The sequence below is a fragment of the Rhinolophus sinicus genome, chromosome 17 (assembly GCF_057876585.1).
Source record: "Rhinolophus sinicus isolate RSI-liver-muscle chromosome 17, RSI-T2T, whole genome shotgun sequence".
NCBI lineage: Eukaryota > Metazoa > Chordata > Mammalia > Chiroptera > Rhinolophidae > Rhinolophus > Rhinolophus sinicus.
Window position 1 is genome coordinate 26,941,497 of NC_142517.1, and position 26,216 is coordinate 26,967,712.

The window sequence follows — 26,216 nt, forward strand, 5'->3', positions numbered from 1 at the left end:
CAAACAGTAAATAGAAGTTGACAGGTGTTTTTACTATTGGCATAAATAATGTTTACATGGGTTTCCTTGTAACTAGATCTGGCAAGGTTATAGAGACTGATATGTATTCAACAACATTGATAGACCTACATATATATGTATATCTTTTGTTGCCAGTATAACTCTGAAAGCCCTTCTGTGTATCATTATATTGTTACTATAGCAACATGGTTACCAAAATAAGGTACATTTTTCCTGCTTTGTCTTTTTCCCCCTCAATCTTCTAAATCTGCATTGTAGAGTTGCAGTCCCAGACATTCAGAATTCTTTCTATTCATCTTTTCCCCTTGAATTTCCCTTACTTAAAATTAGTTACTTATCATTGTAACATAAAATATAATTTTTAATGGACTAAATCCTCGTGGCAATTATAAGAATGAAGGGAAGCAGTGTATGATACAGTGTAAACAGTAGAGGCTCTGCTATTACTTGGTCCCATGACCTTGTCTTATAATCTTTTTACACCTTTGCTTCTTCATCTGTAAAATGGTCAGAGAAACAGCTACTTCACATGGATGGCATACACATTTCTCTGTGCCTGGTAGGAATTCAGTTATGTTTTACTTCCCTTCCTCTTTTTTCTTTTCCATGTTTGTTAACTAAGGTCCATATTACTAGCATATCGTTTTTTCTTTCCCCCATAGATATCACCAACTTCCCACCTACCTTGGATAGCTACACATTGCCTAGTATAAGATGGGAAATTCTTGGGTCTAAGAAATACCCTGGAAAGAAAGAAAGAAAGGAAGGAAGGAAGGAAGGAAGGAAGGAAGGAAGGAAGGAAGGAAGGAAGGAAGGAAGGAAGGAAGGAAGGAAGGAAGGAAGGAAGGAAGGAAGGAAGGAAGGAAGGAAGGAAGGAAGGAAGGAAGGAAGGAAGGAAGGAAGGAAGGAAGGAAGGAAGGAAGGAAGGAAGGAAGGAAGGAAGGAAGGAAGGAAGGAAGGAAGGAAGGAAGGAAGACCCTGATTTCAGCCCTACTACAACAATTGATTCCAATGGAATTGGGGTTTTAAAATGCCTAGCCAAACTTTGATTAGGTCCACGCCCTGGGTTTCTGCTCAGTGGAGTAGAGATTTGATAGAAAACATGACTTTAGAAGTTAATTGTTACTTTTATTTCTTATGTCCCCTTCTTTCCGAAAAGGATATGAGGTGTTTTAAAGAACATAATAAAATTAGCAACATAAGGGGAAAAAGGGAGGTTAGATAGGTGTTGGACAAAAACCCCGAGGGTCAGCAGGTAAGCACAGCTTTCCTGCAACTCATTTTAGCTGAGCTTCAGGCGTTTCTGTACTCATAGCCTTTTTGTAGGAGTAGGGGTTGAGAAGGTGGGTTTTATTTATTTAGGGTGTTTATATATTTATTTAGCAAGGCTGACTTAAGCACTAGAAGAAATCTCTAAGAGGTCTGCAAGAGATAATTGGGAGGACAGTCAGGCTTTAGTGAGAACCGGCACTATGTGTGTGTCTGAGGCGAATCTTAATGGGCATTAGATGACTCCCCTCTGAAGCCGGGCTCCATGCTGCTGACGCACTGAGGACGCAGCAAAACTGTTCTAAGGAACACGGCCCCGGATTACCGTTCTGTTCGCTTTCTCTCCATTCACCTCCTTACTGCTTCACTTACCAGGCCTCCACCAACAAGTCAGGTCGTGTTATTTTAGCTTAGGAATAGGATGACTTTTGTTGCAGGTTTGAATTCATGCATCTTCAAAAAAGTGTACAGTTTGATTTCTTCTCCGATTCTTTGTATATTATTTCTGTGTTTCTAAATGGGAACAGTGTCAAATTGGGGGAAAAGGAGTGAGGGCTGATCAACAACTCCTGTTATATCTAGTTTATAGATGGCGAAACAAACAAAAAGATTAAATAACAGTGCTCACACAGCTTATTAACTTCTCTGTCTTTTCTGCAATGTCACTTGTTGGATTAGTTGAAGAAACCAAACAAATGTGGGTATGGCAAGCGATGGCATGAAGACACTGTCATTGGAGGACTGTTTTGAAGGGACAGGGCACACCACCTCTTGCCCTTTGTCTTGGACTGAAGAAACCCGATTGGACAAACAGACGTCCAGTATTAGCAAGAGACAGGTTGGTTGAGTTCTTGAGTTCACAGAACTATCAGGGACACTGTCCCCGGAAACAATGTAAAACACTCAACAAGAAATCTTCATGTGCTACTGGCCTTATTTTAAAGTAAACAGAAGATGTGAGAATGGAAAATTCTTTCCATTGGCCAAAGTAGCTCCATCTCTGAAATTACTGATTTGGACCTCCGTGTTTTTCTTTATAGGCTCCTCACCTTCCAACTTGGTCAGTTTCACTGAGGCCTGACGTCTGTTAATGCCGCTATCCCTCCTTCTCTCTGTCTCGTTCTGTTATCACTTTCTTTCAAAATATGACTTACTTTCCACGATCTATGATGTCACCCAGTCCCTTGACAGTATCTTAAAGTCCCTTGTTCTGTTCTCCTCCCATCGTATCAGGCTGGAAAACCCCTAATGCGGATAACTCCAACTAACCACACTCTTTGTACTGGTACCCTAGTTTCCAGAAACCTGATACTACCTATTCTTCTTCTTTCTATAATATTTTTCCCTTCTCTTTCTCTACATAGGTTTTCCTTTCCAACAGCATTTCCTCAAGACTCTCCAAACGAACGAAACCTGCACTTAATCCATGGCTTCTTCCAGCTGCTGCCTTGGCTCCCTCTTCCCTTCCATGCTAGCCTTATCAAATAAGTCATCTGGACTTACTGTCTCCATTTTCTCACTTCCACATACATCCTGGTTCATTGTAATCTGGCTCCCTCAGCATCCTTTCAAAGAAAATGTTCTAATTCAGGTCGCAAGTTACTTTCATGTTACTAAATCTAAAACATGCTTGTTCTGTATGTTTCTTGACTTCTTCTCAGCATCAAAACAGTATTTTAACCCTCCCACCCCAAATACTCTTATTCTATGATATCATATTCTTCTGGTTTTTGTGGGGCCCCCTCATGATACCTGTTCCTTCTCCTTCTCCTTTCCTGGCCTCCTCCTTCTTCCTGCCCTGTGAATACTGGAGCCTTCCAGGACACTGTCCATAGCGCTCTTCTATTTTCATTCCACACTCTTTCTTCAGTTTCCAGTTGGTCCTAACCCAGTTCCAAAGCTTCAGTTGCCTTCTTCGTGTTGTAGACCTCCAGAGTAATGTACGCAGCTCTCCATTCAGTATCACCTGGCTGCATCATGGGCTTCTACAATGCCCCACGGTGAACTTGTCAGCCACCTTCCACACCTGCTGCTCTTTGTGTTCTTAACGTCAGGAAATGTTATCCCCATCTTCACTGTGCAGCATTAAGGTAGTGCTGAAAGCATGGGTTCTGTAGTGAGGCTGCCTGGATTCAATCTTGGCTCCACAAGTTATTAGTGGTATGGACTTGGGCAAATTACTTACATACTTTTGGCCTCAAGTTCCTAGACTACAAAATGGGGATAATAGTAATTATTCTGAGTGTTAAATAGGGCTGTTGTGAGGTTTATATATGTGTAAATTTAATAAAATATATGAACAACTTCTATAACACACTGTAATTATGATTATCAATCCTGATTCTTCCTGTTTTATCTCCTTCCTCCTGAATATCTCTTGCATCCGTCCATATGTCTCTCCGTCCATACGGCCGTCACCCTCTTGGTCCATCTCTGTTTGGACATCTACCCTACATGACCCTACATTAGAAATGTTGCCCATTTCTAATCCATTCTTTAGTTTGCAGCCCAGGGGATTTTGTCAAAGTACGTATCTGATCATTACACTCTGTCACTTTACCTGCCACAGGTTTTCATTGCCCTTAAATAAAGTGCAAAATCCTCTTTGTGGTTTGAGACTCTGTATGATCTATGACCCCTCGCTATCCCTCCAGCCTTGCTCTCTGAGTTCTAGTCACATTAGATGTTTTTTTTTTCAATTCCTAAAAGTCACCATACTCTCAACTCTGACCTTTTGATCTTCTGTTGGGGACTCTTCCCTCTTCCACCCCCTTTTTTCTACTTCCTTTTGCAGGTCTTAGCTAAAAAGTCACATCCTCAGGAAGGTGTTTCCTGACCCAGAAGGGGCTCCATGACATTCTTCATTTTCCATTTTATAGTGCTTTTCATGCTCACAATTATTTAATGTTTGCATTTTTGGTAATAATGTAAGTTCCACGAACCAGTTGTATCCTTTGCTTTACTCGTACCTATCCCCGGCACCTGGCACACTGGTACTTGAAAAATATTTGTTAGATTGATCAATTTATAAGCAGCTATGAAAAGAGTATGGTGGCTTCCTATGTTAGAGAAATTCTCTGCTCTCTGATTCTTGTAAGCAGTAGAACTGACCTTTCTCTGTAGTTGCCAGACACTTTCTCAGCCTCACTTGCAATTAAGGGTGACTTTCTGTGAAAGCTTTATCAAATTAGATGTCAATGAAAATCTTCTGGGCATTTGTGGGAAATTTTGCACCATTCCTCTCCTTTGTAGTTTCCTTCTTATTCTTCCTGAGTGAAATTCAGAGTGCAGGCTAGAGGTAAATCAGCCTTCTCAAAATGGTTAGGTTACTGTGAGGATGAACCTGACGTTCTAAAGAAGAGAGAAGGAACCTGGGTCATTGATGACATCTTGGTGCTCTTCTACCATCCATGAAATGCCTCTCTCCAGGCTTCTTGCTTTGTGATATACCACTATGTATATGGTTAATATACAGTAGTCTGGTTTCTTATATATGTAACTATCTATAATCCCTGATACATAAACTTACTGCCAACATCACTTCACTTATTGATTGGTACCTAGCACGTACAATTTTATGAGAGTGGGTAAATGGATGGATGGATGGATGGATCGATGGATGGACGGATGGCTATATGGGTGGTTAAAAAGCAACCACTAGCTTATAAACTGACCATATCTTATATTTTTTGTATCACCCCTCCCCCCAACTCTATCCACCTTGCACACTGTCCTGCATGTAATAGAAGTCCAACAAATGTTTGTCAATGATGATGTTGGATTGAAGATGTTATTCGTTAGGGAGGGCTCTGAGTTACAGATTTAATTTGGATTCTAAAAATGAAATCCCTTAAGAAGGCAGCTTCTGGACTTTCACAATCTAAAGAGATCCATAAGCATTTTCACAATCTAAAGAGATTCATAAGGATTTGGATCAATTTGTGGTACATCCCAGATAATTTAGAAAAGCAAGTATCTTCCCCCCCCCCCCCCCCCTTTTCTTCTGATATGTTTAGCTGTGATTGTTTTGGCATTTATCCTGGTTGGTGTTCTCTGAAGTTCCTGGATTTGCTTTGATATCTGACATTAATTTGGGGAAATTCTGTCATTATTGTTTCAAATATTTCTTCTATTCCTTCTCTCTTCTTCTGGCATTCCCAATGTGTTATACCTTTTGTGTTTGTTCCACAATCCTTGGACATTCTGTTCAATTTTTTTCAGTTTGGGTTCTCTTTGGTTTTTTTTTTCAGGTTTCAGGGATTCTATTGATATATCCTTTAGCTCAGATATCCTTTCTTCAGCTGTGTTGTGTCCTGGTAAGCCCATCAAAGGCATTCTTCATTTCTATTACAGTGTTTTTGATCTCTAGATTTCTTTTTGGTACTTAGGTTTTCCATTTCTGCTTACATTGCCCCTCTGTTCCTGCCTGCTCTCTACTTTATCCATTACACCCCGTAGCATACTCATCATAGTTCTTTTAAATTCATGTTCTGATAATTCCAGCATCCCTTCTGTGTCCGATTCTGATGCTTTCTCTGTCTTTTCGATTTTTTTTTTTGCCTTTTGGTATGCCTTGTAATTTTTTCATGGTAGCTGGACATGACGTACTGGGTAAAAGGAACTGTTGTCAGTAGGTCTGTAGTATAGTAATGTACTGTGGAGCTGTGGGAGGAGACGACGCGATTTATAGTCCTGTGATTAAGTCTCAGTCTTGTGAACTTCACAAGGTGTCTCAGCTCTGCTCCTGCCTGTCTTCCTCCTACACCCCCCCCCCCCCCCCCCCCCAGCCCTTAGGTGGGACAGGATGGCTAGAGCGCGCTGGAGTTGGGTATTTCCCTTTGCTAGGCCGGTTAGGCCCTGATAATAGCCCAGTAGGTTAGGCTGTATTAAACTTAACTAGTTTCCCCTGAGGGCAGGCCTGGCCTATTCCTTTTCCCTTCTAATGCTGGAATCACAAGGGGATTTTTCTTCAACATTTTCTATGGGAACCTGATCAAGTTCCTAAAGGTAAATCTCACAAGGCTGTGGAGGCCACACTATGACTGGGTTCCCCTGGAGTTTTTAACTCGCAGAGTTGTCCACAGTGAGCCTCCAGTGAATTTGTCAACTGCATTTCAGATTTTCCTGCCCTCAATAATTATTCTTCAACAGTAAGCTTAAACTGGAACTGTCCTAGGACTTATGACTAATTTTAAGAAAATAACTCATTTATATATGTAAAAAAGTCTATGATTTTGATACAGATTTGATTCAGTGTAAAACTCTCTGAGGCCATTCTCATTTCATTGTGTTTGCACATTTTTGTTGTTGTTGTTCTAGCCAAACTAAAGTACCCATTTCATTTCTTTCTTTGTGGTCAGATTCGTTTGATTCTTCAAGATCCTCCTTTTTTATGAGGTTACCTCCAGTTACTCCTGCCCAAGATGATCTCTTTTTGGTGTCATATAGCGTTTATCTTTTTAAATGAACCGTTTAGCAGTTGTGTATGTGCTGTCTTATTTTGTGTTTTTGTTGGTGTTTGTTCTTAAGTCTTGCCTTTTCAATATGTAAAAATCCTTGAGAACGGGACTGTCTTCATCTTCCCCTGTTACCCATAGGACCTAGCACAGCAGTGGGCGCATGGGAGGTATTTGCTTATTTACTGAGTGATTGAAATGTATGACGTGCATCACGAAGCCAAGGTTTTCATATGACATTTCATTTTGATGTTCCCACTGTACATAATCTAGGAATGTTTACACACCTCCTGGAAGGTACTCAAGCTTATGCACTGCTGTATATTATAAACAATATCTATGTCAAGAGTGGAGAAATGGAACGGTGTAGCTCTTGCTGCCACCTCTGTTTTCTATTAATGATAAACGCATGCAGGCCAGAGATGGCTGTCTGTCATGAATTGCATCACTTACACTGGCTTTTAATATGCCCCCTGGCATTTCAGTTTCTGTTCTCAGCAAGCATCCTCACTGGTGCTGAATTCTCTAATATTTGTACCCAGATAAATACTTAGAGAGCTGTGAAAGATACTCTGGCTTGGCTTCCTACGTGGTTTCAGGTGAATGTCAATGACACATTGGAAATAGATCATTCAAACATAATGTAAAATATCGAATCACAATAATTTCCTAGAATTTATGTTCCATCTTTCGGTTCATGGACGTCTATTTTCATATGGAATTTTGTCACCCGTGTATGATTACTCCTGGGTTTCATCATCACCGCCTGCTCTCAGAAGAGGAGGGATGTATCTCACCTGCTGCTGGGCGCCATGTGGGAGGCTGTGCCTGAGGGGAGGAGAAGCAGAGAGGAAAACGGAAGCGGTTTATGACCTTTCCCTTGCCCAAGTTGGAGGTGCAGTGTGGCAGGGTGGTTGGGAACAAGGGAATGCATATTTAAATGTGGCAGTAGCTTTTAGTTAATCAGGGCTCAGAGGAGAAGAATTTCATTTTTTAAATTATTATATGTTTTTTGTTGTGTCAATAATTACGTAGATGAGCTTGACAAACAAACATTTTTTTAAAGCTGTTTTTCTCCCTTCAGGATCCTTTGTGTTCAAAAGACTCATACTGTACATGAGATAAAGGTAAAAGAAAATCACATTTATTTTCATAGAGAACATTTCTTTCCACAAATTTTATATTGGTAAATAATAGATTTTTTTTTTTTTAAACAGGAGTTCGTATTTAGAAATGTGTTCATAAATTTTATGGATTTTTTTAGATGTTTTGTGTGGCTATCAGAATGGTAGCTTTGAATTCTGAATTTTCTTTTGAAAGTATTTGAATGAACAATGTATACATTCTGCTTTATTTGTGTCTTGATGAACATCTCCCGCTAATTGCTCAGGGGTAGAACAATCAAATAGTAAATCATATGAGTTTTAATCCTATTGTTGATCTAATTTAGAGTCATTTTATCTATAAAAATTTTTAAAATTAAAATTGGGACATAATTATTGTATTAAAGTGCATGCAAATAAAGTCATAATAACAGTGAACAGAATGACATAATCAGGGAAGGGAAAAAATACCTATGTTTTTCAATATGTAATTGTGTTGAATATGTGGTCTCAGTTCATGTAGCTTTTCACTTTGTCTAATGAAACGATCCAGTTGAATGTGATTGCATTAAGAGATTGTCAAAAAAGTTAGAAGAGTTAAGAGTGAAGAGAGAATTGGGAGAGGGAAGGGACAAAAAGGTAAAACAAAGCAGTTGGTCAACACCTCTGTTCAAAAGCAAGTGTTCCGTTCAGAGACATGGTAGTATTTATGACCAATCTTAACAACAAAAAATATTTCAGGTTCAAGCTTAGACTGGAAGCAGAACATTTCCAAATAAAAGAACTAATGTCAAATCGACAACACTTTCTCACTGAGCCATACATAGGTCTGTGATTTAAGTTTTCATTATCCTTTGGTTAATAACTTCATTTTTGCAAAATAACTAAATTTATATAATAGAGCTAATGGCTTTCTTCTGATATTAAGCCAGAAAATTCTGGAGAGGCACAGAGAGAGAGAAACAAAAAGAAAAAGATTGAAATGTCTGTTAACAGTGTCCAGCATATTTGGAGCGGCTGTTAATCTGAGGAAAGAGACAACTAATTAAACGTGTCGTGTTCTATGGCTTCCTTTCTTTTGCTTTCAGCCTGTCTTTATGTTTTAAACTGTGCCTGTTAAAAGCAGCATTTCCTTGAAATATTTGTCATCATTGTTCTTCTATGTCCGACTTTGTCCAGTGTTCTTAGGTCTTTCTCACAAGCATCACATTCTAAGCCTGTCTTTCCTTCTTTTTTTAACTTAAAAACTAATTAGAATATGAGTTGAAAAACATATTAACATTTATACCTTTGAAAAATTAATGTTAGCATAACCTGTTTTATAGCTCTTATTTTCTAAAAAGGGAAGTTTATTTTCTTATAAATGCAAAATGATAGACTTCTTTATTCATCTGCTTTTCTTTGGCTAGATATTTTATTCACTCGTGTCTTTATATCTAGAAAATTAGGTTATAATTTTCTCCATTTTCTATCCTCTTTGAAAGGAAAAAAAATAGTAGGCTATTGAAGTAAAACTCCAAATTGTCAATGAGTTAGAAGCCAGTTATTTAGTAGCTCATTTACACTATAATATTGGCCTGGTATTTTATGTTATTGTGGAAGACTACAACTAGAGAGCTTTCTAGGGTTGATAGCAAGAATAATACTAAAAAAGAATATGTTTCACATAATTATAAGCATGTTTTGTTTGTTGAAGTGAGAAAAAATAGCAATAACAACAATCACCCCTGTGTCTCTTTCCTTCACTGCCTTTCTCTCTTTTGCCCAAATCTGAAGTCAGTTTGGAGGCAGTTAGAAGGAGATGAAAGCGATTTGCTGTGGATGCTAGAATATTAAGCGCTCTGGCAAGCATTCGGATTGCACTCTCAGGAGGAAAGGAGCAGCATGCCAAATCCTTACCATGCTGAAAGACAGAGACTAACTGGGGTTGATTCTGAAAACATTTTATGCCCATGAAAACAAAGATTTGTGAGAATTACCGCCGAACTCTTTCCCTCTGTGAACCCCTGGGTTTCGCTAGGGGATTTTTAAAACAACATATATTTGGACATATGTGTAAAGTTAATCTTCTGCTTAAATTTTCTTCAGTGCATAACATTTGTGGTTTTTAACTGCTGCTCACTTCCCTTTCTTGGTAATGTTATTCCAAACTCCTCAGTTGACCTGTCAATTGCTATTCAGTATCAATTTAATCAAGGCAGAATTCAAAGTGCAGTATGCAAATAAAACCCCATCCTCTAAAATTATATGCAAAGAAATAATCAAAAGTACAAAGTCAGAGCTAAGTACAGTCAACCAGACAAGTACATTAGTATCCGGGTAAGTCAGGCTGCCTGGGTTCAAATCCCAGCTCCATCACTTGCTGGTTGCATGGCTTCATTCAGCTTGCCTCTCCATTCCCTCATCTGTCAAATGAGGCTGACAATGGATCTATCTCATAGGAATATTGTGACGTTTAAATATGACAGCTCATATAAATTATTAAGCAGAGTGTCTGGCACTTGGTAAGTGCTGAGCAGAGTTCATTATCATTTTTGTTGTTGTTATTGTTATAAAAGTTTTCTTCACTGTAGGAAAATATGATCTTGAAAAATTAACATTTTAATATCAATAACATGCCAACATATAAAGTAGCATCTGAACTAATTCATTTATTTAAATGCCCAAATGGAGAGAAGTAAAATCTGAGTTTTAACGTAATTGACTCAATGTATACTGTATGACGTCACAATTCAACATTGTTTGCCAAAAGCAATCTAAATTAGTAAATATCTAAATGATAGAATAAATGATAGCATATTTTATAAATGCTCAGTTTTAATTCATTTAAGTACATGTAATTAATAAAACCAGGACAAAAAAGCATTGTGTGATGTAACACTTAGTGGATTTGCTTTACTAAACCCCCAAACCTAATGTTATAATTTTTAATTATTTCTAAATATAAACAGTTCATACTTAAGTATTTTTTTCTTAAGCTTGTAAACAGGAATTATATTTCTACAATAAGTAATTCAGACAAACTTTAGTCCAGCCTTTTGTTCTATCAGAAATTCCCTGTTAGTATATTGGGAATCAGTCAGATTGTAATGTGATATAGCATTATATTCCCCAGGCAACTCTGAGGCCTCTCTGTGCTGTTGGGAGGGCACGATCAGCCTACCCCAGAGTCTCGCTGTACCAGCATTGCTTTGACACAAGTGTGGATGACAAAAGAGGCAGCAACTTTAGATATGGGCAGTTAGGATCTAAAAGCCATATTTCTTTTTAACAAAGAGGACTGAAGTATTTATGGCAAGCTGGATAAGCATATTTGTGTTCGTTTACACGATTACACTCCAGGAGAATTTTCATTTTGGGAACTATAACGCAACCCAAGATTCCTTAAAGGGAAACAAAAAAGTATATACATTTATCTTTTGGGGTTACACAGTTCTATACTTAATAAATTATTAATACTACAAGACAGGCCTTAACATTGTCCGATTTCTAAGAGGGGAAAAATTGAAGGGCTCATGAATCTTTTTAATCTGGATGAAGGCAGGCAAGTCTTAAAGGGTTATTAAGAGAAAAACATGCGACATACGAGGTAGTGTCGGTGAGGATCAATCTGAGGGACCAGGTTATCCTCAGAGAACAGTGGGAATAAATTGTACTTGTCACCTTCCTGAACTGAACTGAGCCTGGCTCAGTTTCTTATGACAAGTACATAGCTTACTAGAGGGGGCTGGGACCTGGAATTACATCCATCCATTGGCTAGAACAGGTGCTAAAGAAAACAACCTCAGCCTTGTGTGCTGTATAGGTACAGTCTTCCACTACCACCTACACCCACACATGCACCCCTTGAATTTTCAAGAGGGTTGATGTGTCTGGAAAAGTAGTTAACAAGAGATATTCAAGGCAAAACTAATAATTTGCCCCAGCAATAACAGGGCTCATGTTGGAGAATCCAAAAGTCTAATCACTCAATCAGCGACAATTAGAGAAGCTGAATTGCAAGGCTGTGGTCCTAGCCTGGAAAGAGAATGTTAATGATCTAGTATTAGGTGTGTGTGTGTGGGGGGGGGGGGTAGAGTGAGGGGGTAGTTACCAATAGAATACAAGATTATAAGGAAGCAAGACATAAGCCTGTTTATTAAAGGAAGGTAAAAAATCAACAGGAATGAATTGGTGCAGACAATTGGACAGAGGCTGTTGAACTCAGGCCTGAAGTCAGAATTTGTCCTCACAAGCAAGAGAGAGGGGAGAAAGAGAAAGGCATGAGGATGGGGGGTTGAGTCTCTAAGTGAGGAAATCATATGGCCGTAGCTGTGAGGTAGACTAAGCACTGCAATACTGAGGGGAAGTAATTGATGTTCTTATCAATGAGAGCAGCTATAAGGTGAGCATTCTGAAGGAGGATAGACTGATGGGAGAGGAGGGTCTCAGTGACAAACATTCCTGCGCGGAAGTCTTGGTGGAAGTTTCTTAGGTAATTTCAGATCGAGCCGTCTTTCTAAAATGCAAGTAGGATTCCTGCTTCAAACCCTCCAGGGGCCCCATAACACTGAGCGAAAAGTACAGATTCCTTACCATGGCTCACACAACCTCCAGCTTGCCTTCAGTTCTTGTTACTTCATGTCAACCCTAAGGCTTAACCAGAAAATGCCATCTTCGCTGAAGCCTCTGTGTTTTGGCCAATGCCCTTCCAGAATTCCTGGCTTGTAATGCCCTCCTCTGCCTCACACTGACACTAACTCCTCCTTTACCATTCGTCGGCGTTGACCGAATCTTCCTCTGTGCTCACATACAAATCTGTGGTGCCTGCACGTAGAGCACTAACCTCCAGTGCTGGTTGACCAAACAGCCAATCTTTGGCATTAACTGAAGTTCTTTGATGAGTGAATAAATACATGGCTCAGATGAGACTCTGAGTGGAGAGAATTATTGCTAAGGTTTAGCCCAATTTGGTGTCAACTTGTTTGAAGTGACTCGGGCCTGTTAATGATGGCTTCCTATTTGCAGTGGGGGAGTTATCCAAAACCTTTGAAGTGATCTTCCTTAGTTGGCTTCTGTTTGTCAATAGAGCCCTTTGTGGGATACTGGAACCTTATAAGGTCAGGATATATAGGAGAATCTCTGTTATCGAGGTGCTCTGGAATCCTAGTTATGCCTGTTTGCTGTCAGGGGAGGTTTCAGGTTCTGTATTTTATATATATACAGATAGATAGATAGATAGATAGATAGATAGATAGATAGATAGATATTTCTCTCTGTATATATGTATTTTATTTATTATGCAAAATAAAAATAGAATTTATTTATTCTGAAAAGAACTTGCTCAAGTGAGCAGCAGGCAGCAGGCAGCACCCTTTGTAATTTTCAGAGAAAAGATATTTGAGGTAGCCACATTCATTCAGCTGGGTTTTAATGGCTTATAAAAGCCTCTGAAGTCCATCTATCAAATTTTCGAATTAAGTGGGATGGCAAACACAAATGCCTTTGGGTGAAGCAGGTGTCCAGAATAAGTGAGTGGGAACTGGCTGAGCATACACTACAGTAAACCGAAAAATGCCTGCTCATTAATGGAGGCAGCTGCTCCAGGAGACGGTTTTTTGGGCGAACGTGGGGCCCATCGTTTTTTAATTACTCAATTTTTAAAATAAAGCAGGGAATCCGGATCTTTATGTAAAAGCTCTGAAATTTTAAATGGTGGTACTCATTTAAAAAAACAAAAACAGAAAACATTCTGCAAATCAAATAAAGCATGTTCAGGGATCAGTTTGCAACTTCTAAATTAGGGAAATGTAAGACTGCACAGCTGAAGTCAGGTGAGTCTTCATACCAGCTCAGTTCTGGCTTCTATTTGTCACTGAACACGACAAAGAAGCTAGTATAGCGATGTTCCTAGCCAACCCCATAACTGAGGTGTTTGTGTGAACCTTGTAAATTTATGCTTAGAATTAATTTAAGACCACAGTACCATTATTTGATGATCTGAAAAAGTCATATTACATTTCCTGATGGCATTGCAGGATTTGGGTTAGAAAATATTTAATAAAATACTGCTAGCGGAAAAACTGGCCAAAAATAAAATAGGTTTCTTAACTGTAAGAATAGTTTTACAATTACGTTTTTATGTGATTTAATAATTTATAGTTGAAGAATATTTGATAACTATTTTCTTAGCGTATATCCAGAAACAAGTTACATTTTGAATAAATGCTACTACGTTTCTTTTCCTTATTTTCTTTGAGTGGCGAAATGAAGAGCACATAATATCTTGTCGAAAGGAGTCTTCGGATATTTTTAAATATCATTGCATTATCAATGAAACTCTTTGAATGATCTTTGATTTGGAAGTAACTTAATAACTCACATCTTTCCCTTGATTATTAAATATTTTGAAAATAAAATAAAAGTCTTTCTAACAAATTTCCTTTTCTTCCCTCCCATTATCCTGGACAACCTCCTCCCTCTTTTTCTCTCCCCTCCCTCTTTGCCTGTTTTCAACATCATTTACGACACAGCCAGAGACTTCCCTAATCAGAAAGTCCTAAATACTTTCCAGGTCTCGCAAAGAGTAGCTGGTTATCGGCCTCTCTCTGCCCCCTCTCATGTGCCTTCTTTCTTTACCCTCTTTATCGCACTATAATGTAACTGTCTTCCTTTTTTACTCTCCCACATCTAGCCATGAGTCAGTTGAGATCATTTTCTTTTATTTCCAAATTTAATGGTTCCAGGTATAGTATCATGCACATAGTGGGGATGTAATACATATTATTGTGTGAATGATTTTTACTTTTGTTTTTTCTCCCTAGTGTAATTACAATTTTATCAGAATATAAAAATAGTGACCCCCAAACTGTCACATGTTCTTTTCCTTTTATTGAACCAAAGTTATTATTGCTTCAAACTTAAAAATGGGAAGTAAAGGAAACCTCAAATTTTAATGATTCTGTGGATATCTTACAGTTCCATGCATTATTTTATAACTGTCCATACAGCTCTCTTGAATCTTTTCAAAGAAAAACAGTTGTATAGACCAGTGTTTAAAACAACTAATGAGGGGCCAGCCTGGTGGCTCAGGCTGTTAGAGCTCTATGCTCCTAACTCCGAAGGCTGCCGGTTCGATTCCCACATGGTCCAGTGGGCTCTCAACCACAAGGTTGCCAGTTCGATTCCTCGAGTTCCACAAGGGATGGTGGGCAGTGACCCCTGCAACTAAGATTGAACACGGCACCTTGAGCTGAGCTGCCTCCCGGATGGCTCAGTTTGTTGGAGCACGTCCTCTCAACCACCAGGTTGCTGGTTCGACTCCCGCAAGGGATGGTGGGCTGTACCCCCTGCAACTAGAAATGGGAACTAGAAATGGGAACTAGAAATGGAAACTGGACCTGGAGGTGAGCTGTGCCCTCCACAACTAAGACTGAAAGAACAACAACTTGAAGCTGAATGGCACCCTCCACAACTAAGATTGAAAGGACAACAAATTGACTTGGAAAAAAGGCCTGGAAGTACATACTGTTCCCCAATAAAGTCCTGTTCCCCTTCCCCAATAAAATCTTTAAAAAACACACACACACAAAAAAAACAATGAAATCTAATGATTTGGGGTGCATTTCATATTGTGTTTCAAATGCACTTATTATTTTCATTATTTCAAACATTAATTTATAAATTATTTGCTAATCTATTATCTATTCTTTAACAAAAATTAAGTCTCCTGTTTTCACTGTGTACATGGTGGGATATTTGGAAAGTGGAAAGTAGGTGAAAAAGATTGCCCTAAGTTCCTACTTCCTAAGGTAACTGATTAACTTTTTAAATGTGTTCTTTATATTACCCAAAGAGCCTCAAAAGTCACATTTTAAAAAAAGTTTATTCAATTAAAAAAGAGATTTAGAAACTGAGAATTTCACAATCCAAATATTTTTTCTATAAGAATTTTAATAAAAGTTCTATAATCTTTTAAAGATACTTTGCTATTAGAGGGTAAAAATAATAAATAAATGTAATTTAGCTAAGGGACAGACATATACCTAAATATCATTAAGGACATCCTGAACAGCATGTAAGACTATAACACTAAATAAAATTGGGTTTCTAGAAATTGTTCTACGTGTCGTAACCACCAACAGTAAAGAAAGCAGGCAAGGCCAACTGAGCAGCCAGCCCCTTAAAACAGAGTAGCTGTGTGTTCCTAGATTTGGAGAACAACAAACAGCTTTTGTCCCTTCACTCAGGCTACTAGTACCTATAGAGATCAACTTTTTTACTAACACAAGTCTTCAGATTGCAAATCATATTCCCTCTTAACCTATGGAATGATATCCAGTTTATATTATCAAATTTTTCATAGTTAAAGAAATGCATCAATTATTTTGATTGTTTATATAGTTTAAAAACATTTAATTATGCAATTTGACATTCTGAGTTTTAAAAAATCTAACACCATAATGTAAGCATTTTTCTGTTCTATCTACCCACTGTAAAATTATTTTTAATGACCATTATTGCATTGAGTAAATTGCTTTAACCATTTTCTTACTGAACGTTTGTATTACTCTCAGACTTTTGCTACTGCAAATTACTGTGGTGATTGGCTTTCTTCAAAGCCAAAGCAAACAAAAAAGTTTTCTGTATTTGGGTCTATTTCCTCAGGCTAGATCCCAGCAGTGAAACTCCTGGGTCAAAGAATATGAATATTTTTAAGCTTCTTAATGCATAGTTTCCAAGTGCTTTATGAAAACAATCTATAAAAATTTGTACTCCCACAAATGATGTAAGAGAATACTATTTCATTGTAATTTTCCAATACTGGACAAACTCATTTTTGTTAAATCTTTGTTAATTTAAGAGATTAAAATACTGTTTCAGTTTCCATTTCTCTGGATTTTAGTGATGTACAATTTTTTTGCAGTTTCTTACTCAGGATATTTCTTTTCTCTGAATTGCCTATTTATTGTCATCTGCCTATTTAAGTATATGTTTTCCATTCTTAAGGATTGGTAGAAAGCATCGTCTTCAAACAAACCTCTTTGAAGTTAATTTTAAAGTTGCTGTATGATAGATCCTGGGCCATACACTATTAGCTAGGACTCTTGTTTGTGACTAAAATCTAGCTTGAACTAGTTTAGACAAAAAAGTGTTTAATAGATCACAGATTTCAAGGAAAAACTGAACTGTGAAGGGCTATGAAGCTGGGCCTCAGGGATAACCCGAACAAAGGACATGACCACCGCTAAGATTTTATTTTTGTCTTTCATCTCTGCTTTTCTTTGCATGTTAGCTTTATTCTCTCAAGCTGGAGGCCTGTTTTCTCCACTTAGAAGGAAAAGCGCTTGCCCATAATGCCTGAGTTTTACTTCTTAACTTCTATTAGCACCTGAGAGGGACTGTCTGTTGTTTCTCTAGTCCTCCAAAAAGAAGAATTCTCAGAGAAGAGCTCTGACTGATCCATTGGGGGCAGGGGTTTTGTCAGTGGGGTTGGGAAAAACTGGGAAATAGATAAGGGTAATAAATGTGTTCCTGTGGTTGCGTTGGCATAGGACATGGAAACAGAGGTTTGATCTGGGGCAGTCCTATGATTGGTTGGAGCTGTAAGAGTGGGGTGGAAAAGAAATGATTCCTTGCATAAAGGGTTGATGATGCTCCAAAAAAAAGGGAGTTATACAGGGTGAACAAAACAGCAGTAACCACTACGTGAACAACAGAGAATATGTGAGAAGTTTATGTGCTTTCCATCCTTTAGAATTAATCAGTAGAAGAATATTTATCAATGCCTGCTATGTTACCAGAACCGGGAGAAAATAAATAGGGAAGTAAGAAACATAAGTTCTTGCAGTGAGGAATAAATAATGTAATTTTTATTGAGTACTTTTAAATGATGGTAGTAATATTTAAAACAGTGTTTTATATAAACAATGTGATTTTATTAAGAGCACTTTAAAACAGTGGAGATTTCAGTTTTTCTCCAAATTGTCTTTTATCTCCTGACCTTTAAGAAAAATACAGGAAAACATTTTGCCTTCATTTTGTGAAATTACACATCAACCCTACAATACAGAATGATGTATTTGGGTTTTTTTATTAAGTCAGGGTTAAGATTTTTAACTTCTGCTTCTGCACTAGTAAAGCTTAAGGGTATTATATTTAGTCAAAGGAAAATCTATTATTTTAATAGACTCCACATAGTAAAGAGATCGGGGGAAAATAAGTGAATAATCAAAGACTGAATAAAGCTCAAATGAGATTAATTAAATGAGGTTAATTTAAAAAGCACTGCTGATTCAGTCCAATGCAAAGTACCATTCTCCTACCTTGTTGGGGGAGGGTGGGGAGAGATAGAGACAGACCATGCCAGAAGGGAGAGGAGATGGAAGAGCAGAGAGGAGGGAGTATGAATGTGTGGTATCCAAGTCAAGACAATGGCTTATTATTGTTAGACTTTTGAGACCATTCCTGATCCTTAACTCAATGGGGCAAGCACCATTTAGAAGGAATCAAGCTATTAAGGAGTACATTTATTATCAGGATAATGACTTTTTGGGATAAAATTAAAATCACCTTAACAAAAGGATATATTTTAGAAACTAAGTTAGAACTTTTGTAGAAGGTTACAAGTAGCTATCACTAATCTTCTAAACAAAAGCAATAGAATACCACTCAAGAGGAAATTGTTTGTATTCACAAATAATTTTGTTTTAAATATTGCTGCTATTAAATATTGCTAACACTTTTTTAGTGACATTTTTGGTCCTGTTAGTCTTCTGTTGACATTTTTGACATTGCCATAGCTCCTGGAGATAGGTAAAGAAGTTTGGTTTCTGCCACCAGGGTTTTACAAAGTGCTTATGACTTTCCTCTGCAAAATAAGAGTTCCCTTCTGGTTTTATTGAATCCTAAGTGATTTATCTATCTATATATGTAGGCTCCCGACCCCCAAGTTTCTATTTTCTTGGAAGGTAACTTAATTTTCTGGATGCATTTAAGTAGGGGTTAATTCCAAGGGTGCAGTTACAGAAGAATAGAAACCACTTCTAATTGGCGGTCATTACATCAATTTCTGAAATCCGTTTCCTAAGAACTCTTGAAGTCCTGTCTTGTTTTGATTGATTTCTTCGTTGCAGTCCTAATTTTCTCCTTGATATTTAGATGCCTTTGCCTGTCAGATCTTGATAGGATACAATCCTGAAAATCCTTCGCTTCGTTTTTTCAGACCCTGAACTTCCACTTGTCACCTTAGATTGCTGCAAAACCAGTTTGAAAGGAAGACTGAAAATAAGTGAATCCTTAGAACCAGGAGCTGGACAAAAAAGAGCATAGGTTACAGGTGGTAAAATCTCCAATGAGGTGATCAGCTTTCTTGTGTTTTCTAAAATGTTTGATTATAAAGTGGAGGGACGATAAAAGGAGGTTTTACAGTATTTTAGAATATTTGCATTATGAGTAATATTAATAGATGATCCAAATGACAATAATTAAGAAGACTATAATACCTTTCCCAAATGTGTTTTACAACTCTGTGATTCTTACATAATTTATTTTAATCAACTTGGCTAAGAGATAAACTGGGAAATAGACAAGGGTAATAAATGTGGTGTTTTCGTGGTTGCGTTGGCAAGAGGGTTATAATACAAGTCATCTAATTCCCAGTACGGGACTCTATCCACTAGAACATGTTGTTGTCCCCACTGTTTTCGGAACACCCTCTGAGTAGACAACAGCATGTCCTCACATCAACATAGTGTTCAAATTCTGTGCAGAATTATGACTGTTAGAGAAAACGGTGTGCTTGCACAGTACATGCTGCATTGCAATATTTTTGAGTCGTTTATTTCATAAAGTTGATATAATATGTACAGCAGAAGTGAACATTAGTGCCCATCTGGCATGTCATTCATTTTTAACCACATTAGTTTGATTTGAAAGAAGTAAAGTAGGCTCTTAGCATAGCTAGGACAGAGTGAACTAATGTGACCTCACTTCTCAGGGAGTATTGTTAGAGGGCTTGAGATGGTATTTATATGTAACATTCATTTGAGGATATATTAAGAGAAGTGCCCTTGGAAAGTGTTTTAATGTGCATGTTTTTTAAAAATTATAGAAAGGAAATGTTTTGTAAAAACACAGGCTTAGAATTCTTTTTTGGGCAAATCTTAACAATTGGAGTGGGTTTTTATTAAGGAATGTTTAATACAAATTTTATTTACTCCAGCAGTATACTCTGTAAGCTTAAATTTCCTTCTAACATTTCTGTATTTTTCCCCACTTATCAACCTTGGACGTGCTTATATACACATAATGAGGCTGCCTAGGTGTTTTTTAAATTCTAATTTTATTTTATTTTTTATAAATTTTTATTGAAGTATAATGCATATAGAGAAAAATGCACAGATAAGACAAGCACAGCTAAATTAAATTTCACCAAGTGAATTTCCCATGTAATCAGCACATTAACATTCTCTAGAAGCTCTCTTGTACTTCTCTTACTGTCACCTACCCAAAGGAAGCTACTATCTTGACTTCTAACACCATAGATTAATTTTGCCTGTTTTTGAACTTTATATAAATGGAATTATATGGTGTATATTCTTTTTTTTGTTTTCTTCATTCAACATTATGTTTGTGAGATGCATCCATGTGTGCGTAGCTGCTGTTTGTTCATTTCTATTGCTGTTCAGTTTTCCATGGTATGCATACACCACAGTGGGTTTATCTGTTCTGTGGGTGGACATTTGGACTGTTTCCAACGCGAGGCTGTTATACTCAGTGCTGCCAGGAACATGCTTGGGTACATCTTCGGTGAAGATGCGTATGCTTGTGTACGGGCTGACAGGTAAGTTCACGAACTTGTTGCAACGCTGTTGCTAACCTTTTCTGATATCAGAGGGGTTAGTCATTATGAATTTGTACCAACTGGACAAGCAGTTAACCAAGTTTACTATTTGGAAGCGCTGAAAAGGTTGCACAAAAAAGTTAGATGACCTGAACTTTTCGCCAACAGTTCCTGACTCTTGCATCACGACAATGCACCAGCTCACACGGCACTGTCTATGAGGGAGTTTTTAGCCAGTAAACAAATAACTATTGGAACACCCTCCCTACTCACCTGATCTGGCCCCCAATGACTTCTTTTTTTACCTGAAGATAAAGGAAATGTTGAAAGGAAAACATTTGATGACATTCAGGACATCAAGGGTAATACAATGACAGCTCTGATGGCCATTCCAGAAAAAGAGTTCCAAAATTGCTTTGAAGGGTGGACTAGGTGCTGACATCGGTGCATAACTTCCCAAGGGGAGTACTTCAAAGGTGACCATAGTGAAATTCAGCAATGAGGTATGTAGCACTTTTTCTAGGATGGGTTCGCGAACTTAATTGTCTGACCTTCGTGCTAGCTATGGAAATTTTGGGTCATGGGATTATACATATGGCCAGGTTTAGTAGATCCTACTATTTATTCAAAGTAGTTGTGTTAATTTGCATTCCTACTAGGAGTGTTTGAGAGCTAATATTGAGCAAGATTACAGTTTGCTTTTCTTTTTCCTTGATATGTCTTGGTATTCTTTCCATGCTAGGTCATAGGTTTATTTCATTCTTTTTTTATTTTTTATATAGTATTCCACAGAAACATAGATTATTTAGTGTTCCTTTAACATTGACCATGAAGTTTATTTCCTTTTATTTCTGCTATTAAAATATTGCATAACTCCCAAAATTTAAAATGCACCCACCTATTTATACCATAGTTTATACTACAGATACATTTGACACATGCGTATTATCCATTGTATCTGTAGAAGTGATTTTTTTAAACTTTTTATTTTTAAACGATTTTCGCCATATAGAAAGTTATAAAAGTAGTACAGAGAATTCCCATATACCCAGCTTCCCCTAATGTTAACACCTTACATAATTATGGTACAATTATAAACACTAAGAAATTAACATTGGCACAATACTATTAACTAACCTACATGCTTTATGGGATTTAATCAGTGTTGCCACTAACGTCTTTTTTTCCAGTCCAGGATTCAATCTGGAATCACACGTTGCATTTAGAGCTTATATCTTCTTAGTTCTCTTTGATCTGTGGCAGTTCCTCACTCTGTCTTTTATGACCCAAAGCTTTTGAAGAGGACTGGTCAGTTATTTTGTAGAATACCCCTCCATTTGGGTTTTTCTGATGTTTATTCATGATTATATTAGATTACTCATTTTTGGCGGGCGTGATGTGCCCTTCTCGGTGTACCATACCAGAGTGCATGTGATATCAATATGTCTTATTACAGGTGATTTTAGCCTTGATCACTTGACTAAGGTGGTGTCTGCCAGGTTCTTCCACTGTAAAATTATTATTTTTCCCTTTGCAATTTTAATAAGTATTTTGGGGTAGATACTTTGAAAATATTGAAATATTCTGTTTCTCCTCCAACTTTCACCCATTTTTTAAGCAACTATCCGTAGATTTTGCCTGCAGTAGTTATTAATGTGCCCTTCTAAATATGGTTTTCTCTTTCCCTCATTCCTTCTACATTTATTAGTTGAAAGTTCTCTGTGAGGAAGAGCAGTTTCTTGTCTCCCATTTATTTATCTAGTCTGTTATTTATTCCTATCAGTATGGACTCATTCACTTTTATTTTGTGGGTGATAATCCTGTGCTATTGTTATTTATTTTGTTACTCAGTTGTTCCAGTTGGGCCACAAGGAACTCTCTCAGACGGTACCTGTGCCCTTTCAACATGCCCCTATCTCCCTTTGAGCTCTTCCTTCCTTTCTGGCACCACAAAATGTTCTCAGCTCATCTTAAATTTTCCCTGGCCCGGCCCTGTAATCAACCAGTTGTCTAAGATGCTTGGTTTCTTTTATTGGAGAATGGCATTTAGAAACCAAAATCTGGGCATTGCTGCTGGGTTAGCCTTGCTTCTGAGCATTCGTCGTTTTGTCTTTGGACCTTTCTCCTGGATCATGACATTCAGAACACTCATTGTTTTTTAATAAATGCATTTAAAGCTGTACGTTTTCCTCTGAGTACTTTGATATATGGTGTTTTCATTATCATTTATTTCTGAATAGTTTATAACTTCCATTTTTATTTTCTTTTTGGCCCAAGGTTTATTAGATGTATGTTTCCATGTTTGTAGGTTTTTTGACTGTCTTTTTGTTGTAAATTTTTCATGTTATTTTATTTTGGGCAATGAATGTGGGTATGTGGGTTTTTTGTTTTTTTCTTTTTAAGAATGTATTAAAATTTCAATTGTGGCTGATTAATCGTCAGTTTTTATGATTATACCATCGTGTGTTTGGAAGAAATGATCATTAGATATAAATTCCAATTATATCTATACATCAAGCTTGTTAACTATTTTATTCAAATCCTTAGTTTTCATATCATTGTGACCATTCCATTTTTGTGAGAAATATGTTAATACCTTCCACTATGATCATTAATTTGTTCTCAATGGATTTCTAACAGATTTTTCTTTACATATTTTGGAGCTACCATGTTTCCCCGAAAATAAGACCGGGTCTTATATTAATTTTTGCTCCAAAAGATGCATTAGGGCTTATGTTTGGGGATATCATCCTGAAAAATCATGCTAGGGCTTATTTTCTGGTTAGGTATTATTTTGGGGGAAACACGGTATGTTTTGTATATATAAAAGTTCATGATTATCATTTTTCTTGGTAGATTGGAATTTTTATCAAAATGAAAGGGTTGTTGATACATTTAATGTTTTGCTAGTTATAATATTGATATGTATTTTCATTGTTTTTAAAGCATCTGTCTGGCACATATTTTCCTAACCTTTTGTTTTCACATTCCTCTGTTATTTTTTTTTTTTTTTTAAATACGACTCCTGAAAATAACATTTGGCTAATTTTCTTTTTCTGTTAGTATGCTAAGAGAAATACTTGTCAGGGTACAAAGTGGGACTGAAAATAGAAAGACTCATTAAAAATATTTTAAAGGTGCATTTAGGCTTTCAGGACCTCTTTCCACACTACCTCCCCCGAGACTTATAATTATTGCCTTGTTTTGATTCTGGCACATGGCTGTTGTGCAATCAAAGCAGATAGCTCCCCCACCCCACCCCACCCCCCGATTATTCCGCAGTAAAGCCCCTCATTTAACATTTCCTACACACACAGAATTGAAAGGAAGTTTTTGGGCAGTGGGAATTAGGGTAAAAGCAAACAATTACTATTTTTTCTTATAACTCTTAGTAATATTTGGCACTTTAAATTATGTGCATGTCTTTAATAAAAATTAAATTTATATTTGTTTAGTTGCATTTAGATTAGAATTTCAAGTAAAAATACATGTTTATTGTAAAAATTCAAACAGTACAAAAGATAGAGAGTGAAAATTATGCTTTCCTTCAGTATTCTTTGCCATTTCCCTGTCCATCAGTTCCACTCACCTTGCCAGGAGTAATGGTTGTTTGCTGTTTGTTCTCCATACATTTTCTATACATTCATTTAGCATATGTAAAGATGGGTTTTCTTCTTTCATTTATTTTTTCTTAAAAGTGTATTGAAATTTTAATTTAAGGAAGTACTCATGAGGGAATATTTATGCTTCTAATGGATGTTTGTTTGTATTTTTAGAATTCGAGATGCAAGGATGCAGTTAAAAAGTCAACAAAATGAATTTCAGAGAGTACAGAAAGAACTGAGTCATTTGCAACATGAGTTAAAAATTAAACAGAGACAATCACAAGTCTTCAGGTAAGATTATCTTTAAAGAATTGAAAATTATATATATTGAAAAGATACATTTAATACTAACTTTATAAATATACAAACATATTTTAGTACTATAGTTTCTATGTTTGGTTTGGTATGGTTAAAAAAAAACTTCACTTTTTTTTTTTAAACCATTATCACAACTGAATAGTTTTACCAATAAAATTTAAATCAGGCAAGCACATTTTTATTTTGCAGCGACATTTAGAATGAAAGCACAATAGCTAATACATTTTCCTCTTGGTCAGTATTTCTTGGTATATTTGATCCCCTAACACATACAAAAAATAATAGAATAGGGAAACTTTCTAAATGATAGTAATAAACCTAAATTTAGAAATCTTCAATATAAATCGTGTTAATTCTGATTTTATATAATTTTTGGAGGGTTTATGATACCTTGAGTTACGAACCAATGTTCTAAAGAAACTAGGAAGTACATTTTCTTTCCTAACTCTAAAAATGGAAAAGAATATATTGAGAAAATAAGAAAGAATTATTCCTTTTTGAATTGAGTAAATTTTAACCCTTAGAAAAGGGAAATAAGTTAAATGAACATTACAAATAGACACAGGTTCGGGATGACTAAAAAATATACCAGTTGAATATTTTGAACGTTATGTTGTTTTTCTTTTTTTCATTCTACTAGTTATTGCCAGAAACATTGTTCTGTTAAAATAATTATCCAGGATAATAATTTTTTATGCACCATCTGGTGATTACCTGTTGACCATTGACCTTTCATAAATGCCTTGCACATAAATGATGCTCAATAAATAATCTTTGAATGAATGAATGAGTCTACTCACAAAACAGACGACCATTTGTGTCATCAGAAATTTTCTCTGCCTTCTTCTAGAAATCTGCTATTGAACTAGCAGGATACCCCCCAGGCAAACCCAGCTCTCCATTTTAGTCAGGACATCAGTATTTAAGCTTGGCTTCTGCAATAGCTTTGGCCCATGTCTGCTAAGGAGATCCCATTTGTTTTATTCACGAATGTGATCATGGGTGGTAGGATTGACTAAATTTTAAAGGTTAGACCAAGACTAGAGTAAATAATTAATGCTTCTTCAGGATATTATGGACTAATACAGTCAATTATCATTATTCACATTTTACATGTGATTTGTAGTATTTTAAATTCTTGAAGAAACATATACATGCTTAGTTGTTATTTTTATTCTATGTTCTAATTTTGCCATCATTCTGAGGTATACTTTTAACTGCTTATTTTTTTCAAATGTTTTAAACAGATCTGTGATTTTGTTTATTTTTAGCTAAAAGATCACACATTGGGATTCTGGGATCTGATTTATATAAAAAGTATACTAAAAACAGTTTTGGAAGTAACCATCTAACTAACTAGACATTTAGTATAAATAAAAGTTTTGATAGACTTTTATTTTTTTTTGATAGATGGAAATAATTACTGTTTTTTTCGATACTCTCACTACTAGGTACATTGCATGGGAAAAGAGTGGTGAAAATAAAATAAAAAAAGGTTGTTCAGTTCTGTGATTTTGTTGCATTACTTAAAGCTGATTTTAAACTACGTTACTGGTTATTTAAAAAATATCTACTAGAACATAAAATTTAGTAATTACTGTGGATAAAGAAAAGGAGCTTA

General features: G+C 36.6%; 1 protein-coding gene across 1 annotated transcript in view; it reads left to right on the forward strand.

Moving 5' to 3' along the window:
• The window catches only part of LEKR1 (leucine, glutamate and lysine rich 1), a 158,411-nt gene that overhangs the window by 28,110 nt on the left and 104,085 nt on the right, over positions 1-26,216 (forward strand). Inside the window, exon 4 of the mRNA XM_088794630.1 lies at positions 24,449-24,568. Coding sequence (XP_088650756.1) covers positions 24,449-24,568 — 120 coding nt within the window. The remainder of the gene's footprint in view (positions 1-24,448; positions 24,569-26,216) is intronic.